The sequence below is a fragment of the Aptenodytes forsteri genome, unplaced genomic scaffold (assembly GCF_000699145.1).
Source record: "Aptenodytes forsteri isolate BGI_AS27 unplaced genomic scaffold, ASM69914v1 Scaffold8, whole genome shotgun sequence".
In the NCBI taxonomy this organism is placed as follows: domain Eukaryota; kingdom Metazoa; phylum Chordata; class Aves; order Sphenisciformes; family Spheniscidae; genus Aptenodytes; species Aptenodytes forsteri.
Genome location: NW_008796218.1, coordinates 11,031,458 through 11,051,949, shown reverse-complemented (window position 1 = coordinate 11,051,949; position 20,492 = coordinate 11,031,458). Strand labels below are relative to the sequence as shown.

Genomic DNA, 20,492 nt, shown 5'->3' with positions numbered 1-20,492 from the left:
TCAACAGGCTTTTGCAGTTCATTTGCAAAAAGAAAGTAAATAAAATAAAATTATTTGCTCATAGGTGTGGCTTGCATCTTCTGCTTAGCTGCTGAAACACATAGGTACAGTTGTTCTATTTCTGCAACTTTATTGAAGTAACTATATAAAAGTTTTCATAGCTTCCATTACCTTTTATAATGGAAGGTGTACTGACCAACCACTGAAAGAGAGACAGAAACAACTGTCCTGAAATTAGAAAAATTTGTTCTCAATTTTGTCAGTAATTGTAGATATTTTGTTAATTTACACTAAAGAAACAAAAATAATGCATGTTGTTCATAAGATTACACATTGAACTATATACAGGTTTTCTCTCCTGTATTCTTTAATACTGAATTAGCATAATACTAAACCCAAAATGGATTCATTTAAACTTTCATTTTCTTCTTTCTACATGTGTCTGTCTGTACCATTTCTGCCTACATAAAGCCAAGAATGTTGTTTAAATGTTTATGGTCGGTATCAGCTCTGCCTATGTTCAGTGTTTCATGTGTACCCCATACTTCGATCGAGATTCTTCTTCATCTAAACTTTTCAAATTTGGGGGGTTTTTATGTCTTCACATCTAATACCTTGTAACAGATACTGGCTAGCTCTAAATATTTTTAACCCTTGACACCACATCTCAGTTCTCTCTCAAGAGTCTTTGCTTAATGAAAACTTAGTCTTGATCTAAGCAGATAAAGAGTTCTTGTGCCCTCCAGCTTACACAGATGGGTGATAAAGTTGGGTCAGAAAACTTGGTTGCACTTCATTCCTCTCGTAGGTGTAGAAGCCCAGTGCATAAATTCTGAATGCTGTGCTTGATATCCACCCAGTGCTGTTGACTTTTTCAGCAATGCAACAAAGATAGAAAGCAGAAAGTTTGTAATAAAACATTGTTCCTAATCTAGGTCTAAGTCAAAGCTGCAGTTCTGTCCTCATAGAACAATTAAATCCACCTGTGTGCAATGCTTTTTTTAAAGCCAGAAATGTTTGCCTTAGAAACTTATAAAAAATCCAAGATTAAATATTTGCCCCTTCCTTTTACTCCCTTGTTTGTGTTTGTGAGGTATCTGTCATTAGTAGATATCATGCCTAGTGGTTAGCAGAAGAGAAAATTCAAACCATCCTGTTACAGTTGTTTTCAGCCTGTGTCTGTAGGCTATTGTGGTCTGTTGAATACTTTTGAAAGATTTACAGAAGCGAACAGAGAAAAGTGATCTTCTTATAAAATAGGCTTAAATTCACTATGCAGGGAACTTATCTATTGTCAGAAATAGAATAGTTTAGATCAACCTTTAAAGAAAGATTTTAAAAAAAAAGGAATATGGATGCTGCTCAAGATGTGGTGTTTGTGTAGAGTAGAGTATACAATGTGATATTTCCATTCTGCATTCTCTTATGTTTGTATAATCCATTTTTCCCGTAATAATTACTTGGGTTTTTTCACGCTAAGTATTAGTAGGAGCCAGTCTTTCAGAACAGTTATTTTAATCAAGTTTTGTTACAGATTTTACAACTGTCCGTTATATTAAGATAACTGTATTAGCTAACTTTTTTTGGAGGGGATAAAAATCTGAACTGCCATTTCTACTGTAGATAGCTGACATTCTTTCGCTCTCCACCTGTAGGAACTTCCAGCCCCTTTGCTTGATGATACCTACAGAAATGAATTGGGAGAAGAAGCAACAGCTGTTAAGTCTGAAGATTTTCAGGATTCTATGAAAATAGCCTGGCGCTACCAAAATTTACCAAAAATGGAGGTAATCAGTATTTCATACTTTTTTCCTTTTGCAGTCAAAATGAATTTTGAGAGCAAATGCTTTTCAGTAGAATCTAAACAACAGAACTGCTAATGGACAGTGTTACAGGATTGCCTCCTGAGGGTAAATTATCATACACCACTATATTTTTTGATTACTAGAGATACAGAGAGAAAGGCAACTTGAGAGTTTGCAGGAACTGTAAAACTTAATACAATGATAATTTAAAAGTAAAAAACTTGAAAGTTCCATGGGATTTTTCAGTGAATATTACTAAATTGAGACAGCTTTTTATGAAAGTTTGAATAATTTGGTCACTTACAAACTTTGCCCAAATTTAGTTGTACACAAATTACTTAAGTAGGTTTAATCAACAGTACTTACTAGATCTTTGTAGTGAAAGTACTGTGTCGAAGCAAGCTGTTGACCTGCTTATCCATGTGCATAACAACTAAAGTAAGCACTTGAGATTATATCGGCTTCACTGTCACTAGAAACTAATCACTGTGCAGGGAGAATATAAGAAACAAGCCCAGTGGTCAGTCTTTCAGAGTTTACATTATTCACAAAACACTAACAACTCTATCTCCCGTGGCTGGTGACTTTCTTATTTAATCCAGTGGCACAATCAACCTTTAATAAAATTAACAGCATTTTTGACTATCCAGAACAAAAAACTTGTTTTGTCTATACATTTTAGCCTACATTTATAAATTCTGGTTTAGATGTAGTCATAACTGCCTAGTAAGTTCAGTCATATTCTTAAAAAAACATAATTGGAATGTGACAAAATGATCTTACAAGGCTTGGCATGTTTGGTTTTCTGTGAAATTGCACAGACATGGCTATATAGTTGTGTCAGAAAAGACTTATATATGGTGACATGCCAAATCAAACAGCCTCCAGGGTAATCATATAATCTCATCAATTTTATTATTGTGGAGATTGCTGTGCCGCTCTGAACCATCCCCAAAATAATTTGTCTGTTTTAAAATCTAGCAGAATTCCTCATACATTGATATGGAAACAATTTCACATTGTTAACAGATAGCATTCTGATGTTGTAACAAAATAGAAAAACATAAATAGTCCAGTTTGGTGTGCACTCATCTCTCATAACTTCATAGAAGTAATCACTTCTTCCACTAATACAGTACTTCTCTACAATACGTAATGTACTTGTCCTCGATTATTTAAATTTGATTATGCAAGATAGAATAAAATGGTCAATCTTTTGTGGGGTGTCTCCCTTGTTATCATTGTCGCTTTCTGAATTGGATGCTGATTGTTCTGAATAGTTGAGGTACAATATTTTTTATGTATATGTTAAATTTATTAAAAAAAAAACTTGCAAAGAAAAGTCTAATTCTTAAGCTATCTATACCTAAAATTCCTCAGGATATTCTAATTAGTGAAAAATAGTTTTGAAATTGATATTTTTCAATATTTTATAATGCAGTTATCATAAAATTTTGGTGCTGTGCTAAATTAATTTGATTGGTGAATATACTCCATTGAGAAAAAATCTGATGTTGCCTTGCAACACCCTGGATGTTTAATACAATTAGTACTATCATTTAATTAACAACTTCGGTTATGACTTGATCTTTAAATTTTCTTTTGGTGGAAAAAAAAAATGTTGAATAAAATTTCAAGGCGTATTTTCCAAACTGATTGAACTAATAAACTAGTACATTTTCAAAAACTACTGTCAAAGAGTTTCAAGTATGAAAGAGAGAAAATAGCTTTGCTTTTAACTAGAACTCTAAACATGTTAGCAGAAAATTTTTCCATCCAAAATCTGGCTTTACATGAAGTAAGAATGCTGAGTAAAAGCTGTCTTTGTGGTATTTTTGATGCCTAATTTGGTTTTTATTTCTAAGTAATAAAAGAGACTTTCATTAATAGTTCAGATATTTCCTTCCCATTTATTAGACCTCATATAGTCTAGTTAGGTAACTCATTTTTGTTCTTATGCATGGTATTAATATTAGTACTCTTAATAACTATCACAGTTTCTCTTTACATATTGCATATACCTTGTCAATCAGAAAAAGACAGAAGATTTAGAAGAAATCTGTCAGAGTACCAGGTCGTGTTGTGCTTGATGTTCCTTTGCCAGTTTGTTACTTTCATCTATATCAGAGGTTAATTTCATTTAAACTTTTGAGTATATGGATAGCCTATTTTGCAATGCAAGACAGTGTGGGTTTTTTCTTTCTTTTTTTTTTTTTTTTGAATGAACTGCTTATGTTCTTGGGGCAATATATAAACTGTCACAGCATGAAATCAATTTTCTGCCTTGATTCATCCTAAATCTGAGATTTCTAGCACATTAGTATTGCAATTAGAAACATTAACAGCAGACGGTAGCATAAAAGCACGCTCTGCTCACTGACAGTTTAGTGTATTTCTCCTTGTGCAAAATAGGAATCCAGGAAAGAACAGGCTTGAGCCTCCAATCCACTAATAAATTTATCAGATCAAACTTAAGAGGAATGGAAAGTCTCTGCTTCGCACTCTCCATGGTCCATTCTGCTAAGGCAGATTATTCATGCTTACTTGATTCAGGTAGGCTTTTTGCAAGCTTCCCCGCTAAGCCTGGGAATGCAGTACATTGAGGCCTATTCATAGGCTTCTGACATAGACCGAGCTTTTATTGCATGGTGTTTTATTATAGCCAAATCCTAGTCTCCACCCAGTTTGTAGGCACTGTGCTTATTCTTTTGAATCAAGAGAGGTTATCACCTACCTTAATCCATGCAGCAGGGTGGATTAAGGACACCAATGTGCCTCAGGATTCTCAAAGAGGATCCTGGAAACTTCTTGTTTCTTCTTTTTTGCTGTCTTTACTAAACTCTATTGGGCCTCAGTAAGGATTTGCATCTGAAATGGGCAACCTGGAGCTTTTCTCAATGAAGACATCAGATCAAAGTTCAGTTAGTCAAGGCCTTTCTAAAACATTAAGGGGGCTTGGAAGTACACAATAAAAAGATGAGCTCTGGCAGAGATTGCAGTAAAAACATTCTGATCTGTAATCCGGATAAAGAATAGATTATAGGCCAAAGAACAGCCCCTGTTTAAATTGCTTTCAGAATCCTTGTTTTAAATAAAGTTACATTTTACATTAAAAATATTTAGATTTTGATAGATTGCTATGTTTTGTTGGACTTCCTTCTTTAAAAATCAGGTGCTGGTAAATAAATTGGAACACTGACTTAGAGAATGTGTGAGAACTTTCTGTCTTTTTTTCAGTAAAACTGATCTGCCTCTTATGACTAGATATACCTGAGCAATTTTGTGGGTTTTTTAAATTAAAAACTAATTATTTGTTTTAATGAAAAGTTTGGGTTTAGTTTGGTTATTCTATTGGGTTTGTAGGAAAGATATTGTATTATTGTTGCTATTTATATTATGTGATAACTGACCAGGCATAACATCCATTAATCAAATAATTTCAAAACAATACTCTAAATCAAATTATTCTAATTAATCTTAACAGTTTAATATATTTTTAGTAAGATGAAACCTGAAATAAAATTGTGAAAATACATAGCATGATTGATTTCAGAAAGCTAACTATAAATACATGGCCATGTCTGGCATGTCTGTATTCTTTCTTTTTATTGTTATAGTACTTATTTTATTAGCAAGACCAAGGTTTATGAAAACCACAAGCTTTCTGTAATAATTGGAGTTGGAACTAAAAAATTTGTTGCTCAACACACAAAAAATTTTGGGGATCCCATTATTGTAACAATTCAGTATTCCTATTGTCATTTCTGTATATAGAAAGAACAGCAGATGTTGAAATTTGAGCAGAAGGTGTTCCAAAGAATTTTCATTGCATACACACACAACCCTGCTCAACTTTCAGATAGCGGATAAAATGTATATGTTGGCCTGCTTAAAAGAAAAGTCCTTTTATAGAATGTTCTAAGTTGTTACAGAATCTAGTGAGAAACTTTTGAAATTATTGGGGGTATTTCTGGTCACTTTTCAACAGTAATTCCATGCTTTTAAGTACAAACAAAATAGCATTTTATTTTACCTACCAATCCAAACTTCACTTCAGAACGACCTTTAAAAGGCATTCTGTTCTGCAGTGTGAATATGTCTTCAACATCTCTCTTACTTTCAGCTCTTACCTTTTGTCTCACCTGTTTTCTTTCACAACCGTTGAGATGCTTCATTTTCTTTTAATACTTTATCATTTAATTTGTGAGGTGACTCTTGGCTCTTATGGGTGATCCAGTTTAGCAGTAAGTCTTGGAGACAACTTAAAAATATTTTTGCACATTCCTGCATTGTACAATGCACACTTCAGATGCAGTCCAGGCTTAGGGTAGTTGTCCTCAAAATAAACTAACGTGTGATCTTTCTTTTAACCTGCAAAGCTGCTGTTAAAAGTCTAGGATCCAGCACCTTTCTCGGTCCAGGCGTCTTACCAGTTAGAAATATTGTGGTTTTGATTGATACTTGTATTATGAAACTTGTTTGGTTATTCTAAATGACCTTTCTTTTTCCTCAAAAGAGTTAGAACAGTTGATGAAAGATAATCTGATCAGAAGCACGGTGATGTTTGTGCTATAACCTAAAGATCAGTTTTAATATTGCTTTGATAACCTGTTACTCCTTTACAGTGTGTACATTAAAAAATACTGTATAGTGGTTTACATTTGTGCCAAGTGTTTTCCTTCCCTGGAAGAAACTAACTTGCCTCTGAGGTTTACTCTGCTTGACTGTTCTTTCCAGGATGGCTTTTATTTTTTTAATGGGAAGGGCAGAAAAGATGAAGAAAATGGATTGTTACATGAAGAGCAAAACCTGTTCAATTCCTGTAGCAGACAGCTACTACATACTTGAATACTGCATATTGTAACAATGTAGGGGTTTTTTAACATTACATGTGTAATTTAAATAATGTTGCAAGTTGCACGCTGAACTCCATTAATGTGGAACAAAACTATGCATTCATTTCCTCTGTTTATTTACTAGCAAAACATACTCAAAATGTGTAATTCCTGCTATGGTGTATATTAAATTTGGGGATTTTATGGTGTTTTATATACCCAAAATTGAAAGCTGATAGAAAAGTATCTTCATTATAGTAAACCATGGTTATTGTGTGTAATGTCTGTGTGATGCTCAATCTGCTATTTATTCAAAATTCAAGAAATTAGAAGTAGTTTTTAACTATTTCCTCTTTTTTACAATTCTCTATTAAAATCAGATATATGAAGATGCAATGGTATTTTACTGATCATAAATAAACAAAGTGAAACATTTTCAAAGTCAGCTGAAAATGTTTCTGTAGTGCCATGTAATTCCCAGATACTGAAAAATCAGGTAGGTGGAACACGTCATGGTCTGCACATTTCATATATCTGGCTTTTTGAAATTTGCAATCATATGTCTAGAACTTGCAAAAATACATTCTTTTAAGTATCTGACTGCACTTTGGTGTTGCAGTTTGGAACAGTAAGGGTTGAACTCTGTGTGAAAAATTCACGTTATAGAATGTCAACAGGGGAACCAAAACTTAGTAGTAAATACTATAATGTTGTTTTACTTGAAGCTTATACTTAAGCTGAATGGGAAAAAAACCAGAGGTTTCTTTCAAGTGTATTGCTAGTTAATTATTTTCTTTTGACAGATAATAATTTAATACATTATTGTAATCAGTATTGTTGTTTCCACAGGCCAGCCCAACAACATCTACAAAGTTGGGCCATTATTATGATGTTTCTAAAACAATGTCTCCAGAACTGTTTCAGTCCATAAAATGGCACAGTTTTTACCTTCATGAAGAATTGTCTTTACAGCCTAAAATGAAAACATGGTAAGTTGTAATACCACATGCTTCTGTTGTGTGTTGATATTTTGTCTGCATATTAGTAGTAAAGGATATTTTTGCATCTACACTTGCTGTGAAAAATCTTGTAGCCACGCATGGCTCACAAGCAGTTCAGCTGTGGTTCTCATGTCAGTGCTACATGCCATGACTGGCAGCAAAGCTGCTGTGGCACAGAGACAGCTCAGTATACTGACTCCTTAGCTGTGGGAGGAAGAAAGTTGGCAGGGACAATTAAGGCAGACATTACTAGGACAGCCTAGGACACAGCTGCATGTTCAGTCCGGCCCTACTGACAGCTGAGTGTGGGGACTGGGGAAACCATTACTATCTGTCTGTGAACTACTCCCTGAGCACCATGCCCCATCAGCTTTCAGAGATGTGTGTGTCAGGTGGCTATCAGTCTGAGGAAGATATCCATAGTTTTTAGGGCAAAGACGACAGGCCATCCTTGACCTACATAGCTTAGAATGCTATATCAGATTAGTTTATTATGTGACTTTTACTTCTTACATCCTACAGCTTCACCTAAGGAAAATACAAAATACTGTGAATAGAATTACAATCACTAATTATGTCTTGCACAACACCCTTAATTCCAGAGAAAATCATAAACTCTTCTCTGAATGAATAACTTATTATAGTTTATGTCTATCAGTAATGAATTAAGGAAGACCAAGAGAAAATGAGTGACAGTAGTGAAGACTCATATTAGCCTGTAGCACATACGTCCATTGTATCTTTCTAGGAGACATTTCAAGTCAAGTCAAACATCAAATACGGGCTAGCAATCTCTTTGTTCAGTCCAGTCACTTAATTTACATAATACCTAGTTTTATAGATCCCAGTGTATAGAGCCAACTCCTGCAAGTAGTGGTATGGTATGCTTTATTGTGATTTTCATTACAGTACACTCAAATATAAAAACTGAGATTTATGAAAGAAGCGCAGTATGAAGCACGTTTCTTAGAGCTGTAGAAAAGCAAAAGCCAAGTCTCTTTGTAATTTGTTTCTGTGTTATGTGATGAAATGTCATTGGTTTTTAAAAAAAAATCTTTCGATGTTGTAAAAAAAAAAAAAAAAACCAAACATTTTCAGGAGAAAGCAGAGAACTTATATTTTATTATTTCTATAGTAAATATTTGAACCAACTTTATTTATATAGTATGTATAATTATTACTTTTTTTAGTAGCAGGGCCATAGAGAATAGACACAAGAGTATCTGACTGATAGGTTGCAAGTGCTTATATTGTTATTGAGCAATTTAACTCCCTCTCTGTCTTTTCTCTAGCTAACTAGAATCTCTCATGACTCTGGGCTTAATTCCACTAACTATATGGCTGTCAAGTATTTGTACATTTTACATTAAAATCAAATTAACTCATGTATAATATAGGAATGGACTTTAACTTTTATGCATTTGATTTTATAAGCCTTGCTTAACTCTGATATTTTCCTTGTGTGCTATCCTGATAAAAGTTTATCATTCTTGCCATATGAATTCCATTCTTATTTTCAGTTTTAATCTAATGGAAAGATGAGATTTAGTTAATTTGCTTGGCAAATTGGTAGAGCACAGAGTAATGACGTGAGGAACATGATCAAATAAAGACGGATTTTGGAAGGCTTATCTCCTTTTCTTCTCCCTGCACCCACAACATGGGTCTCCTTCAAGAAGCCTCTTCTGAGGAAATGAAAGAATTGTATTGTTGGGAGTAAAGGCAGGTACCAAGGTAACAGACAACTACCATTCTAAACATCGTTTTCTTAGATCACAATGCAATGTGATAAGAGACAGGGAGGAATAAAGAACACATGGAGAATAGTGAACTTTCAGACAGAAATCTGTGGGAACTGTGAAGAGATGTGTACATCTCTCTCTTCATTTACAGTAGATCATTTGTCTTCTAACTTTGATTATTGTCTTTCCTGACCACAAACACCACTGATTTTGGATTCCCTGTATTAATAAGGTTGCACTAGGTCAAGGTTAAGACAAGGTGGGAAGAATTTTTCAGACTTACAGCCCCTGAAATAAAGCTTATTTCTCCATAGAGAAATGGAAGATTTAAGCTTCCCATAATTACAGTCATTCAATTTTGACACACATTTAAAAAATAAACTGAACTAGAATTTCAACTTCTGTTCATCAGTGTTGTATAACTGGAGTTCTTAAAAAAATGATGGAAGTGGAGAAAAGCTGCTTCTCCCATTACCCTGATCCCCAAATTGATGTGCACCTAGCACAGTTAACATCAGCAAATTGGACTGCCCAATTTACATAAGAAATGACCAGGTTAGAAAATATATAAATGTTTTAAAGCTGGGACCTAATGAAGTTCATCGGCAAAACATAAAGAATTGTCAAAGTTCCACAAAGTCAAAAAGGCCAAAGCAATACCTGTCTTTAAGGAGAGGAGAAGGTGAAGACATCTGTGGGATAGCATCAGTGCTTAGGAAAATACCAGAAAAAAAAAATATCATCTATTTTTAAGCTTCTAGGGTAGTTTCACCCAGTATATGTTTCCTTTTTTTTTTTTGCTTATGGGTATTCAACTGGGATAGAGTCAAAAGGCTCTAAAATAAAACAGGAGATATTCTCCATTGATAAAGTCTGTTATCATGTCAAAGGAGGAACATAGACTGGTTTGACAGTTTTCTTTTTGTCATGTTGATTGTTAAATCCTTATCTTCTAAATAAGCTGTCATTGAGTCACAGTTGAACCTGAGTGAAGTACCAGGCTTTATCCCAGTGTTGGGTCTGGTAATAATCTAGTACTATTTTGGCTTGATACTTGTCCTGAGCAATGGGTATCTTTATTGCAGTCATAATGTCAAATTTGGAAAAAAGTGGAAGGAATAATTACGTGCAGATTAGATAATAGAATTAGAATTCAAGAAGATTTAGGACGGTCATCTGGAATAAACTACATGGAATTCAGTGAAGACATGCCGAATATCATACTAGTAGGAATAATTAATTGAACAAATAAAATAGTGTAGCAGGTCTCCAGAAGATGATCTGGAGTTACAAAGTATCTTGAACATAAAATATATTAGCAGTGTTGTGTGATTAATGCTACCGAAAAGCATAACTTAAAAAGCATGGAGGTGATAAACTGGAATTTAATGTGGAAGACATGCAAAGTGCTTCTGTCTGCTCAGCCATAACAAGGCTGTCCAGTTTTTGATAGCATCCTTCAAGAAAACTCTGGATCAGTTAGAGAAGGCTGGGAAGATGGGTATACATCTAGAACTGGGATGTATGGCCCGTGACGGAAGAATGGAACTTCTTAGACAAATCTAAGCAGAGTCTTGAAGCTTGTTAAAAACTGAGATACAGAGGGTAGTAACTCTATTGTCTGCTGAAGGTAGGAGAAGCAGTAATGGGCTACAGTAAACTGTAGCAGTAGAAATACAGGCTGGAAATAATGAGATATTTTTCTAATGGTTAGCATGAGAAGAAGTTGCCTTGCAGACACAGGTTGGGAGTATTGTAGAATCTCCATCATTGAAAATTTCTAAGGACAAGTTTGGTAAATATCTGTCACAGATGGTTTAGATGTAGTTCATCTTGCCTTGGGGCAAGAAGATAGACTACCTGACCTCTTGAGGTCCTTTTCATCCCTATCTTCTGTGATTCTTTAATACACATTAGTCACAGTGTATTAAATCCAATACTAAGTATGAATGTTACCAATTATTTCACTGTTCTCAAAATGTTTATGCTTTTACAGAAACCCAACAGGCTTGTACTGTATTTTTTACAAATATTGTGATGAAATTCTGAAGGAAGCATTCCTTTCTCAAGGAACAAAAACAAGCTCACAATCTCGTCAGGATGATTTCATTAAAGAAAGTTTATAAAAGGGGGAGGGAAAGGATATTATTTTGTTGGCATTACTGTTTGGAAAATCAATACAATGCTTCTGGCTTCTAAAGCTAACTTCAGTAAATTATAGAATAGTAAAAATTTCTGTTCTCTTGATTAACTCGACAATGATTTGAAAGAAAGTAATATGATAGTCACAGTTAACCCTTCCAATAGAAGTCAACAATTTGTATTAGACCTCATCTAGTTGCCTGAAGGTCCCACTGAGAGCTTGACCTAGCCTCTTTTACTCTGCGTTACAGTGAACTAGGAGCATGGACATGGCTAGTTAGCATGTCTCCACTTAGAGGATATAATTTCTTAAACATAAGGTTCTCAGACTATGGTCTTAGATGCATAGCCAAAAAAACACCTGGTCGCATAATGCTAATTACCTGTATAGCATTGCAAAATCTGTAATCTATTAGGCTGACAGTCTCTCAAAAAAAGTACTGATAGCCTGGAAGGAACTAAAAAAAATGTTACAAAAATTACTTGAAATTCAGAAAATCTCTAAAAATACTATTTTTTTCAATTTAATTTATCAAAAGAAGATTCACAGAAAATGTGTTAACACTGAAAGCTGACAAATCCTTCAAAAATAAGGAGGCATTTTTAAGAAAGGGGATAGTTCATTATTGAAATAATTTACATTAATAGGCTACGTATTATGGGATGTTTGCAAAAGGTTTCATGACTTTCTAAAGGGTATACTTTGCAAGATATATATCAGTAAAGACATTTCTGAATGAAATTTTCTCTTAAATCGTGTAGGAGTGCAGACCAAAATCAGTAGTATGGTTTGGTTTTTTTTCATCTAAGAATGTTTTGCTTTTGTCACTAATACAAAGGTTGAGGAGGAAGTGGAAACTGATAGTTTTGCCAAGGATATAATTTTCCCTAAGTAAATGGTATTGTTGATGGATGATACCTCTTTATAGTATCAGAAGTCACAAAAAATTAGGAATTAGCAGGAAAAAAAAAAACAGGAAAACTTTTCTCTCTTCTCAAAATGTTTCCACATTATTTTAGATAGCATGATCCATTCTAAATATTTGTAATGTAGCAGAGCACAGCATGGTTTAAGTTCAGGCTGAAATAAATTGTTATAGTCCTGTAACTACAGCCATTGAAGAGGCACCTTAAATTAAGTAGTCATCGTGGAAAGTGTACCTGACCCAACATACACATTCTACATTGAGGTCATAAGCTATATGTTCTGCAATTGTAAAGAAAGATTTTAAAAGCTCAGTATATTTTTTTTATTGCACTTTTTTTGATTAAATTATCATATATACTGTTGTGAGCAAGGTGTTCCCTAAGTGTTGTCCTTTTTGGGGTTGTTTTTTTTTTTATTAATGTTTTCCTGATAGAGACCTGCTACTTTTTTATGTAATTGATGTTCCTCAAAGAATGTACTTAATCTGTAACTTGTTAGATGCACCTAGAATTCACCTCGTTGACCTGCCTGTTCCCTTTCTTTTTCAGTTAGAAGGTGACTAGCTCTGGAGGCCTTAGGTTTCATTTTTCCTCTTTGAAATTTGCAACAGTTATCTTCCCCCACCCTTCTTTTCTTTGGGAAGGCGTGGGGAACAAGAAGAACAATCCTTTGCTCTCCTTTCCTTTCACCACTTAGGGGTGTAATGACAAAGAACAGATTATGCGGTTAAAGCAGAAAATACACAAGAAAAGTAATGTACCACATTTTCCTGTACAGCTTATACTCTCCTGACAGAAACAGTGAGTATAGTGAACATATATTTTACAATCCTTGGAAAAACAGTGCTGCATCTTTTAATAAGCAAGGTCCTTTGTCGTAATGTTTTGTGGCATAAGAACCATGTATTTGTAAAAAGGACCAAATCATCTTGGTGCTTCTAATTCTCTAGCATCACATTAAGAAACCTATTTTATTGAACTGTTCTTCAATGAGTGAACTGTCTCTGTAATTGTAGCTAATGTCTATTGCAAGATAATTACAGTGCTTCCCTTGCAGGATCAGAGATACAGAGGCTTTATTTGGGCCAGAAACTCTTGGCCCTTTTTAGAAATTATGTGTATCTATGCCTATGTCCCTCTCTTCCTATCCACACAAGCACTTGGCTTATTTATAGACTTGCAAAGAAAGGAGATTGACTGATTAGACAGAACTAAGTTATTGACTGACCTTTTACTTTGCAATTAAAGGTCAGATTTGGAGGTTATATACGTCATTTGTTCACCTTAAAGTTTGGATCAATCTTTCTTTGCTGTGTTTTTGCATATATGTGTATGTATCTGCTTTTTGGCAGAGGGAGATGAGAAGTGCTGTGTTTGCACTCCTTTCTGTAGTTCTGGTACCTGATGGCTAAATTAGATTACAGGGTCCCCTGTTGGATAATCACTCAAGAATGGGTAGAAGTCCATTGCCCCATGATAAACATTAATTGAAAACAGATTGGGAAGTCTGTTCTCCTAAAGGAAGTAGTAAATGGGACTGGGTGTTTGGTGCCAAAAGAAGGCATAAACCTTCTCTTTCTTCTCTCATTACTTTTTATGTTAGGAAAGGGCAGTTATGTCCTGTCCCTAATGCTAGGACCAGGTTAACAGGTTTGTGCGGCTGACAGCAACTGTTTTCCAGCTGTTGTTGCTAGGATATTCTGGTGTCCTTTTCGATGCATTGCTAAAGCTGGTACTTAACAGGAAGGCAGAAATATCCTCTGTGATAACTCTGTGCATTGCAGAAAAGGCTTACTTTCTACCCCTCTACTTCTATCCTCATTGTTCAGTTGCAATTACCAAAAGAGAAAGTTTGACAATCAAGGGAACTAAAATAATTAAGCTGTAGTTTTTCAATAAGACTCGTAAGTTTTACCTTAAGAATGTATGTGCTTTTGAAAAAGAATAAATTTATCTAGAGTCTAGATTTACCAATAAATTTAGATAAAACAGGCTTAACTGTCTTGCCTAATGGGGTCTCCTTATACATAATAAGGCTATTTGTCATACCCTTGATAACCTAACCTTTGTTAACTGCTTAGAAACTATCAACAGAGAAGTCGGAGGCTCTGCTGTAACCGGGATACCTTCTTGCCAGCTCCTGCTTTATCCATTACTAAATTGCTAAACAATAAAATGAGAAAAGAAGGAATTGTTTAAACCCATTATCAGAATTAAATGGTGTTTAGTAACAAAGCCAAAAAAAGACTAGAAATTAGAAAATAAGAAATATCTTATTTCCTTCCTTAAATATTATGACAAACATTGCCAGAAGGGTAATGCAACTTGTTTTAAAAATATTGTGGAAACACTATTTATAAATGTCCTTACTTACATAGCATGGTTCAAATTCAAGTAAACCATTAATATTTTAGCAAGAGGTAGAAGAGCACCGATTTTTACATTTTAAAAAAATCTATATGCATTACATCATTTTCTTTAATTCTTTCTTTGCTACAAATCTTTTTCTGATGGATTAGTTGAAGATCTCTTTTATTTGTTTTAATTTTGGGACCCTTTAATTCTGCTAATGCTTTAGGTATTTTATTCTTTTATCCACTAACTTTTAAAAGCAAGTTAGTAACAAATCAGGAATTGGCAAGTATTGTGATTGCAGTATATTCTCTGGCATCCCTATAGATAGCATGGGAATACTCATAAGCAAAATAAGTGGTAGATACACAAACTTGAAAATACTAGTTTGTGGTGACAAAGACCACAGTCGTCTTTTCGTATTACACATACTGTGTTCCTGGCTGTGGCTACAAGATAGTTGCAGACTCCTTCCTAATGTTGCTGAGCAGCAGTTTCTATCTTTTCCAAAAGGATAAAGGAATATCCAAAAGGATACATGAATGCTTCTGGTTATTGTGCAGATTCTCTCCAGCTCTGGCAAAACTGGGAAAAAATCGCATCGCTGTGTAAGCAACAAGGATTGTGTGTTTTGCGATAATGTGAAGACATGGAGAGAGAAGACATTTTGGCTAGCGTGGAGGCTAAAGCCCTCTTCCCCCTGTAAACTGACACCTGCAAGACAGTATAGGTATAACATTTAACAGCCATTCCTTTTGCAACGAAATGCTAGGAAAGTAATTGACTTCATAAGCGAAAATTTACTCTTTCTTTTCTGTTTGAGATGCTCTTTTTTGTATAGCAAGGCAGACTTTACACATTAAATGTCATGTTGAGATTATATATTGCTGGTTATTTTCAGCTGTGAATTTCATAGAGAGTATTAAATAATTAAGGTACATCAGTTTAACCAGTAGCCTTCTAGGGTACTAAATCTGAAAACAAACAAACGGAGTTTAATTTGGAAACCCTGAGAAGGGTCATCTCTTAATGTTTTCTGACATTGAGTATTTCAAAACTTGAAATTATTATCACTATATGACTTTTTTGATTGTAGATGTTTATAACTTAAATATATCATTGGGGGGGTGGGTTTGGGTTGATACTGTTTTCTTGAAGGAAATGTAGAATTCTGAGTTAAAGCAATGGTGGAAAAGGCAAGTGTTTGCAACTCTGAAGTGCTTCTCAGGAAAGTTGTCTTCTCTCCTGTGCAAAAGTATGAAAGCAAGTTTATTTGGGTTTATTTAGGTATTCATTAGTAAAATATATTTGGATAACATTTTTGGCTCTTACTAAAGTAATGGGAATAGTTTCATTAATGTTGGACCAGGTGATCTTTCGAGGTCCCTTCCAACCTGGGCTGTTATCAGACCAGACATATAAAATGACTGGAGCAAGTAAGAATATTTTTAGAGGCAAAATTTTCAAAATAACCTGTCATATTTCCCCAGAAGTACACAAGAAGGTTTGAATCCACAACCCTTGATGATAATTAGTGAGACTAGAAGGAAATGCCAAAGCTAGAAATGATAGAAGGGCTTAAACTCTCAGCTGCAGTGAGGAACCTACATCAAGTGCAGACACACAAGCCAGTATGCTCTATGGGATTTAAGAAAACAGTATGTCTCTTTTAAAAGTGAATAACTGGATTGCTTTTTTAAAAGTAAAGATTAGGACTTTCTGTGCTTTGTATGTGTTAGCCTGTGGACTGGAGAGCATGGCTGGGATGGCACTGAAGTGCTTTGGACGTGCAGGAACTGGACCTTCTAAGACTTTGACGAGATGATCTGCTGAACTTGCATTTGGTTTTAAGTCTGCTTAAATCCATTTGTAGCCACTGGTTTGCTTTTTTTTTAATTTTATGTTATATTTTCTAAATAATACATAAAATAAATTCTACCTTACAATTCTGCTGTCACACAAATAAAGCGTTAATAACACCTGTACTGTATGGATACAAAATGGAACCATAGTGTAGCAGAATGTATGTTATGCTCTGGTGCGCTATTATCTGAAAAAAATACTAACAAAAAATAAAACAAATTAACCACATGAACTTTTTAATTGTGAAAATGTTGTCTCTCATTTTTGTTGGTTTTGATTGTTGTAGCAGTTGTATGCATGAAAGTTTTCAGTAATAGTCAACTCTGTTCATCAGAGCATTGATTAGGTATACTTGGAATAACAATTGCTTAGATCTTTGTCAGTTATAAAAGATTAGTACTGTGCTGTAATGGTTTCAACCTTAAGTTGATACATTAAATCATTAATCTTCTAGATGTAAGTGAGCCTGACATAATTTAGTTATCTTAATCCCTAGAGATTTTAGCTTTCACTAAATGTCTGAGCACTGAACTAGTTAACATGAAGCAGTCACAACTGCTTAGAATGTCAACTTTATTCAAAGAGGTTTGGGTTTTTTCTTCTATGACACTTTTTTCTATATGACACTTTCGGACCTAACGCTGCATCAGCTTATATTTATTTTTAATACAGCTGTTAGAGACATATAGAAGAGTATTAAAATGTATTACTAAACTATTTCTTCTTACCAACAGTAATATGAACAGTGCTTACGCAAGGCTGCTGCAGTCCATTCAGAGGATCATTTACCAGGAAGGGTTTGATGGCTCTGATCCCCAGGTACTGAAGATGCTCATACTTTTCTATAATCCTGTAACTAATGTTGTTTTTTGAATTTTCAAGGGTGGCACAAGAAGGTCTTGGACAAAGTAACAAGGAACAAGCTGTTTCTAAGCATTGCTAAAGTAAACAAGCAAAGTAAATAGAGAGAGTGGTTCATATTTTAATGTGCATTTGGAGTTTTTACCTGTTACAGATATGCAGACCATGCAAGAAAGGACTGTAGTCCAACATTAGTAAAATGCATATTCTGTGCAATTAGCTAATAAATGGATTGCCAAATGTAATGTAATTAAGCAAAACACATTTTCCCCTACAGTATTGTTTTTTCAAACTATTGCTTTAGCAATAAGGTGTTCAAGACTTTGGAGATTGAACATTTAATCTTAAACTTTCAGATTTTTTCAACGTTGTTTTAACTGGAGTGGAGAGAATTTTTTAATGAATTAAATGGTGCGCATCTTTATGTAGCAAGCATTGAAACACAAGTAAAGAAATAAGAATGCTATTTCAGCTTACAAATCGAAACAGCTTACCAGACTTCTGAAGATCTCTGTACTCTTCATAAATCATACTATGGGTAATCAAAAACATTTTAAGCATAACAACATAGGCTGAAAGCCCTTTTCTAATTTGAGCAGTGTCGTATCTATTATTCTTTGTCATATTCAGTAATATGTGAGTCCTTTGGAGTTCATGGAAATAAAATAATAAATTATATATATTGATGCTTAATTGATAGGTAATTATCTTTATTGTTGTACAATAGAAATCTTACTACAGTAGAAGTTAATTAGTATAGATGCTGGAGACCCTCAAAGAATATTAGAAAACTGTGTACTGTTATCAGCTGAATATCTTAGAAATCATTTTTGTGGGGAAGATAATGTTGGAATGGATGTTTTCATGTCTAACAGTATGTTTTAGAAACACTACCTGCCCAGAACACTTGTGTGTAAATTTAGGTTATTTGTGCTCAGTGTTTAGTCTCCGCTGAGATTTGTGGGAGAGCTTGCCTTCCCTTTGGTGGCAGTGCCAGTCTGGAGGAGTAAATTGGTCCCTGACAGGCACCTCTCCCCACTTGCTGTGGTAGCCATGGCAACAGGCATGTCATCCTACCGTACAGCACCGTGTGTAGAGATGCTCCTCCCGCACGGTGACAGGTCCTGTGGAAGCCCGAGAGCTTGCCGGCTGCAAAGAGCAGCGCTGAGTGAAACAAACACCCTGCCAACCTTCAGCCAGCAAACAACCTCCTACTGAAGAGATTAGGCTGGTGTTTCTTATTTTTCTTTTGATGTTCCTGAATTCTTTTTTTACATGTAAAAGAAAATGAAGGTTGGTCAGAGTCACTATTTTTGGGTTTTCTGCTTGCAAGCTGGGAAAAATTAAACATCATGGATAGTTATTTTCTGTACTTGTTGTTCATTGTTTCAAAATGTCTTACTAGTGTCAATAAAGCAAAACCAGAACTTTAACTCAGATTCATTTAAAAGTATATGTTTGCTAAATGATGTATGTAAGTTTCTGAGGTGAAGCTTTAAAAGTTAGAAAGAGAGTCCTTTTTCAGGCCAGTTTATCCATCTAGAAAGCCATTAGCGCTTGCATAGTTTCTGTTTCAAGGGAGATAACGCATATGACTTACTGGAGCAGTTTCTGTTGCTTTCTTTTAAGATTCCTCTTTTCCTCATGCATCATCTTTCTTTGTACACTCATATTTTGTACATTTAGAAGCAGTATATAATATACACTTCTTGAAAATATGCCCAGAGTTGACTGTAGTTATGGCCCAAAACATGCCTTGGATCTTTTTATCTTCCAAATCTATGAGAAATTCACCTCTCTGCTACTCCATATCCCCTTCTATTTACTGAGCCTTCAGAAGTACTTTTTAAGTAGCCAGATATGAAGATTGTAGAGTAAGGACCAGCCCGTATTCTTCTGGACCTGTGTCCTTTCCTGTATATAATAATAATACAAGCTTCTGAGAAGTTTGTACATGTATGCTCTTCCCCCCGCAAATAATCCTCTCCCCTTTGGGTGGGTCCTGTTGGCAGTGGCTTTCATGAAGTTTGGAGAAAACTGCAAGGGCCAGAATGTAGCAGGGAGGTACTGAACTTTCAAGAGATTTACCTACTGGCTTTAAGTAGATCCATTAATCACCGTCTCTGAATGACAGAAGCTGATGCCATTAATGCTTCATTTTTTGTACTGTGAAGTATAATCCTTCCAAAATCTTTATACTATGGAGGTCTAGAAATGTGTTGCCTGTTGGATCTGGATTCAAAGGAAAAGTTTAACCTGACTGGTAAAACTTTCAGATATTTTTGTCTACTTTCACATCAATATGCCAATGATACTTCAACTTACTACTCCTTTTTACCAGTATTTGAAAACGGGTCTGGAGAAAAGTGGGCAGAATGTGACTCACCCCAGCTGACAGAGGTTTGACACAATTAGGAAAATCAGTGAAAACTACCATTACAGGTTTAGTAGACCTCTGATAAAATGGTCAGGCATTTCTAGGACCTAGTATGATTAGCTAACATTAGTTTTATAGGACCATCTGCTGTTGGCCATCATAGATTAATATTTCTTGACTGTCCTGCATGACTTTGTGGGCCTTAGGACAATAATTCCTGTTTGAGGTATTAGGCTACAGAAGAGTTTGATTGAAGTTAACCAAAGCAATTACCTGTTTGTTCACACTGACTGGAACATCTTTGCCAAGATCTGTTTGGAAATTCAGGGTGTGAATGACATATAACCTAGAAATATAAGCATCAGTTTTACATCCTTTCTAAAACCTCCTAGTAACTCTTCGCTGCTGATCATTAAGTATGAATCCTGTATAAATTAAGCATGGTTTTAGGTCATACAGAATAGCACTTGTTTGTTTCAGAATATTTTGGGTTTTTCATGTTTGACAACAGAACTTTCATAAGCAACTATATTTCCTTAACATTTCTTTGTATACTTTGGAGCTCAAATTGAGTGACTTTCAGGGTA

The 20,492-nt window shown here is 34.8% G+C and overlaps 1 protein-coding gene across 1 annotated transcript in view; it reads left to right on the top strand.

Moving 5' to 3' along the window:
• Positions 1 to 20,492, top strand: part of ELP4 (elongator acetyltransferase complex subunit 4) — a gene marked incomplete at its 5' end in the record, with an annotated part of 161,306 nt that overhangs the window by 35,403 nt on the left and 105,411 nt on the right. Inside the window, 3 exons of the mRNA XM_009288918.2 lie at positions 1,656 to 1,787; positions 7,490 to 7,629; positions 17,402 to 17,486. Of these exons, the coding sequence (XP_009287193.1) occupies positions 1,656 to 1,787; positions 7,490 to 7,629; positions 17,402 to 17,486 (357 nt within the window). The remainder of the gene's footprint in view (positions 1 to 1,655; positions 1,788 to 7,489; positions 7,630 to 17,401; positions 17,487 to 20,492) is intronic.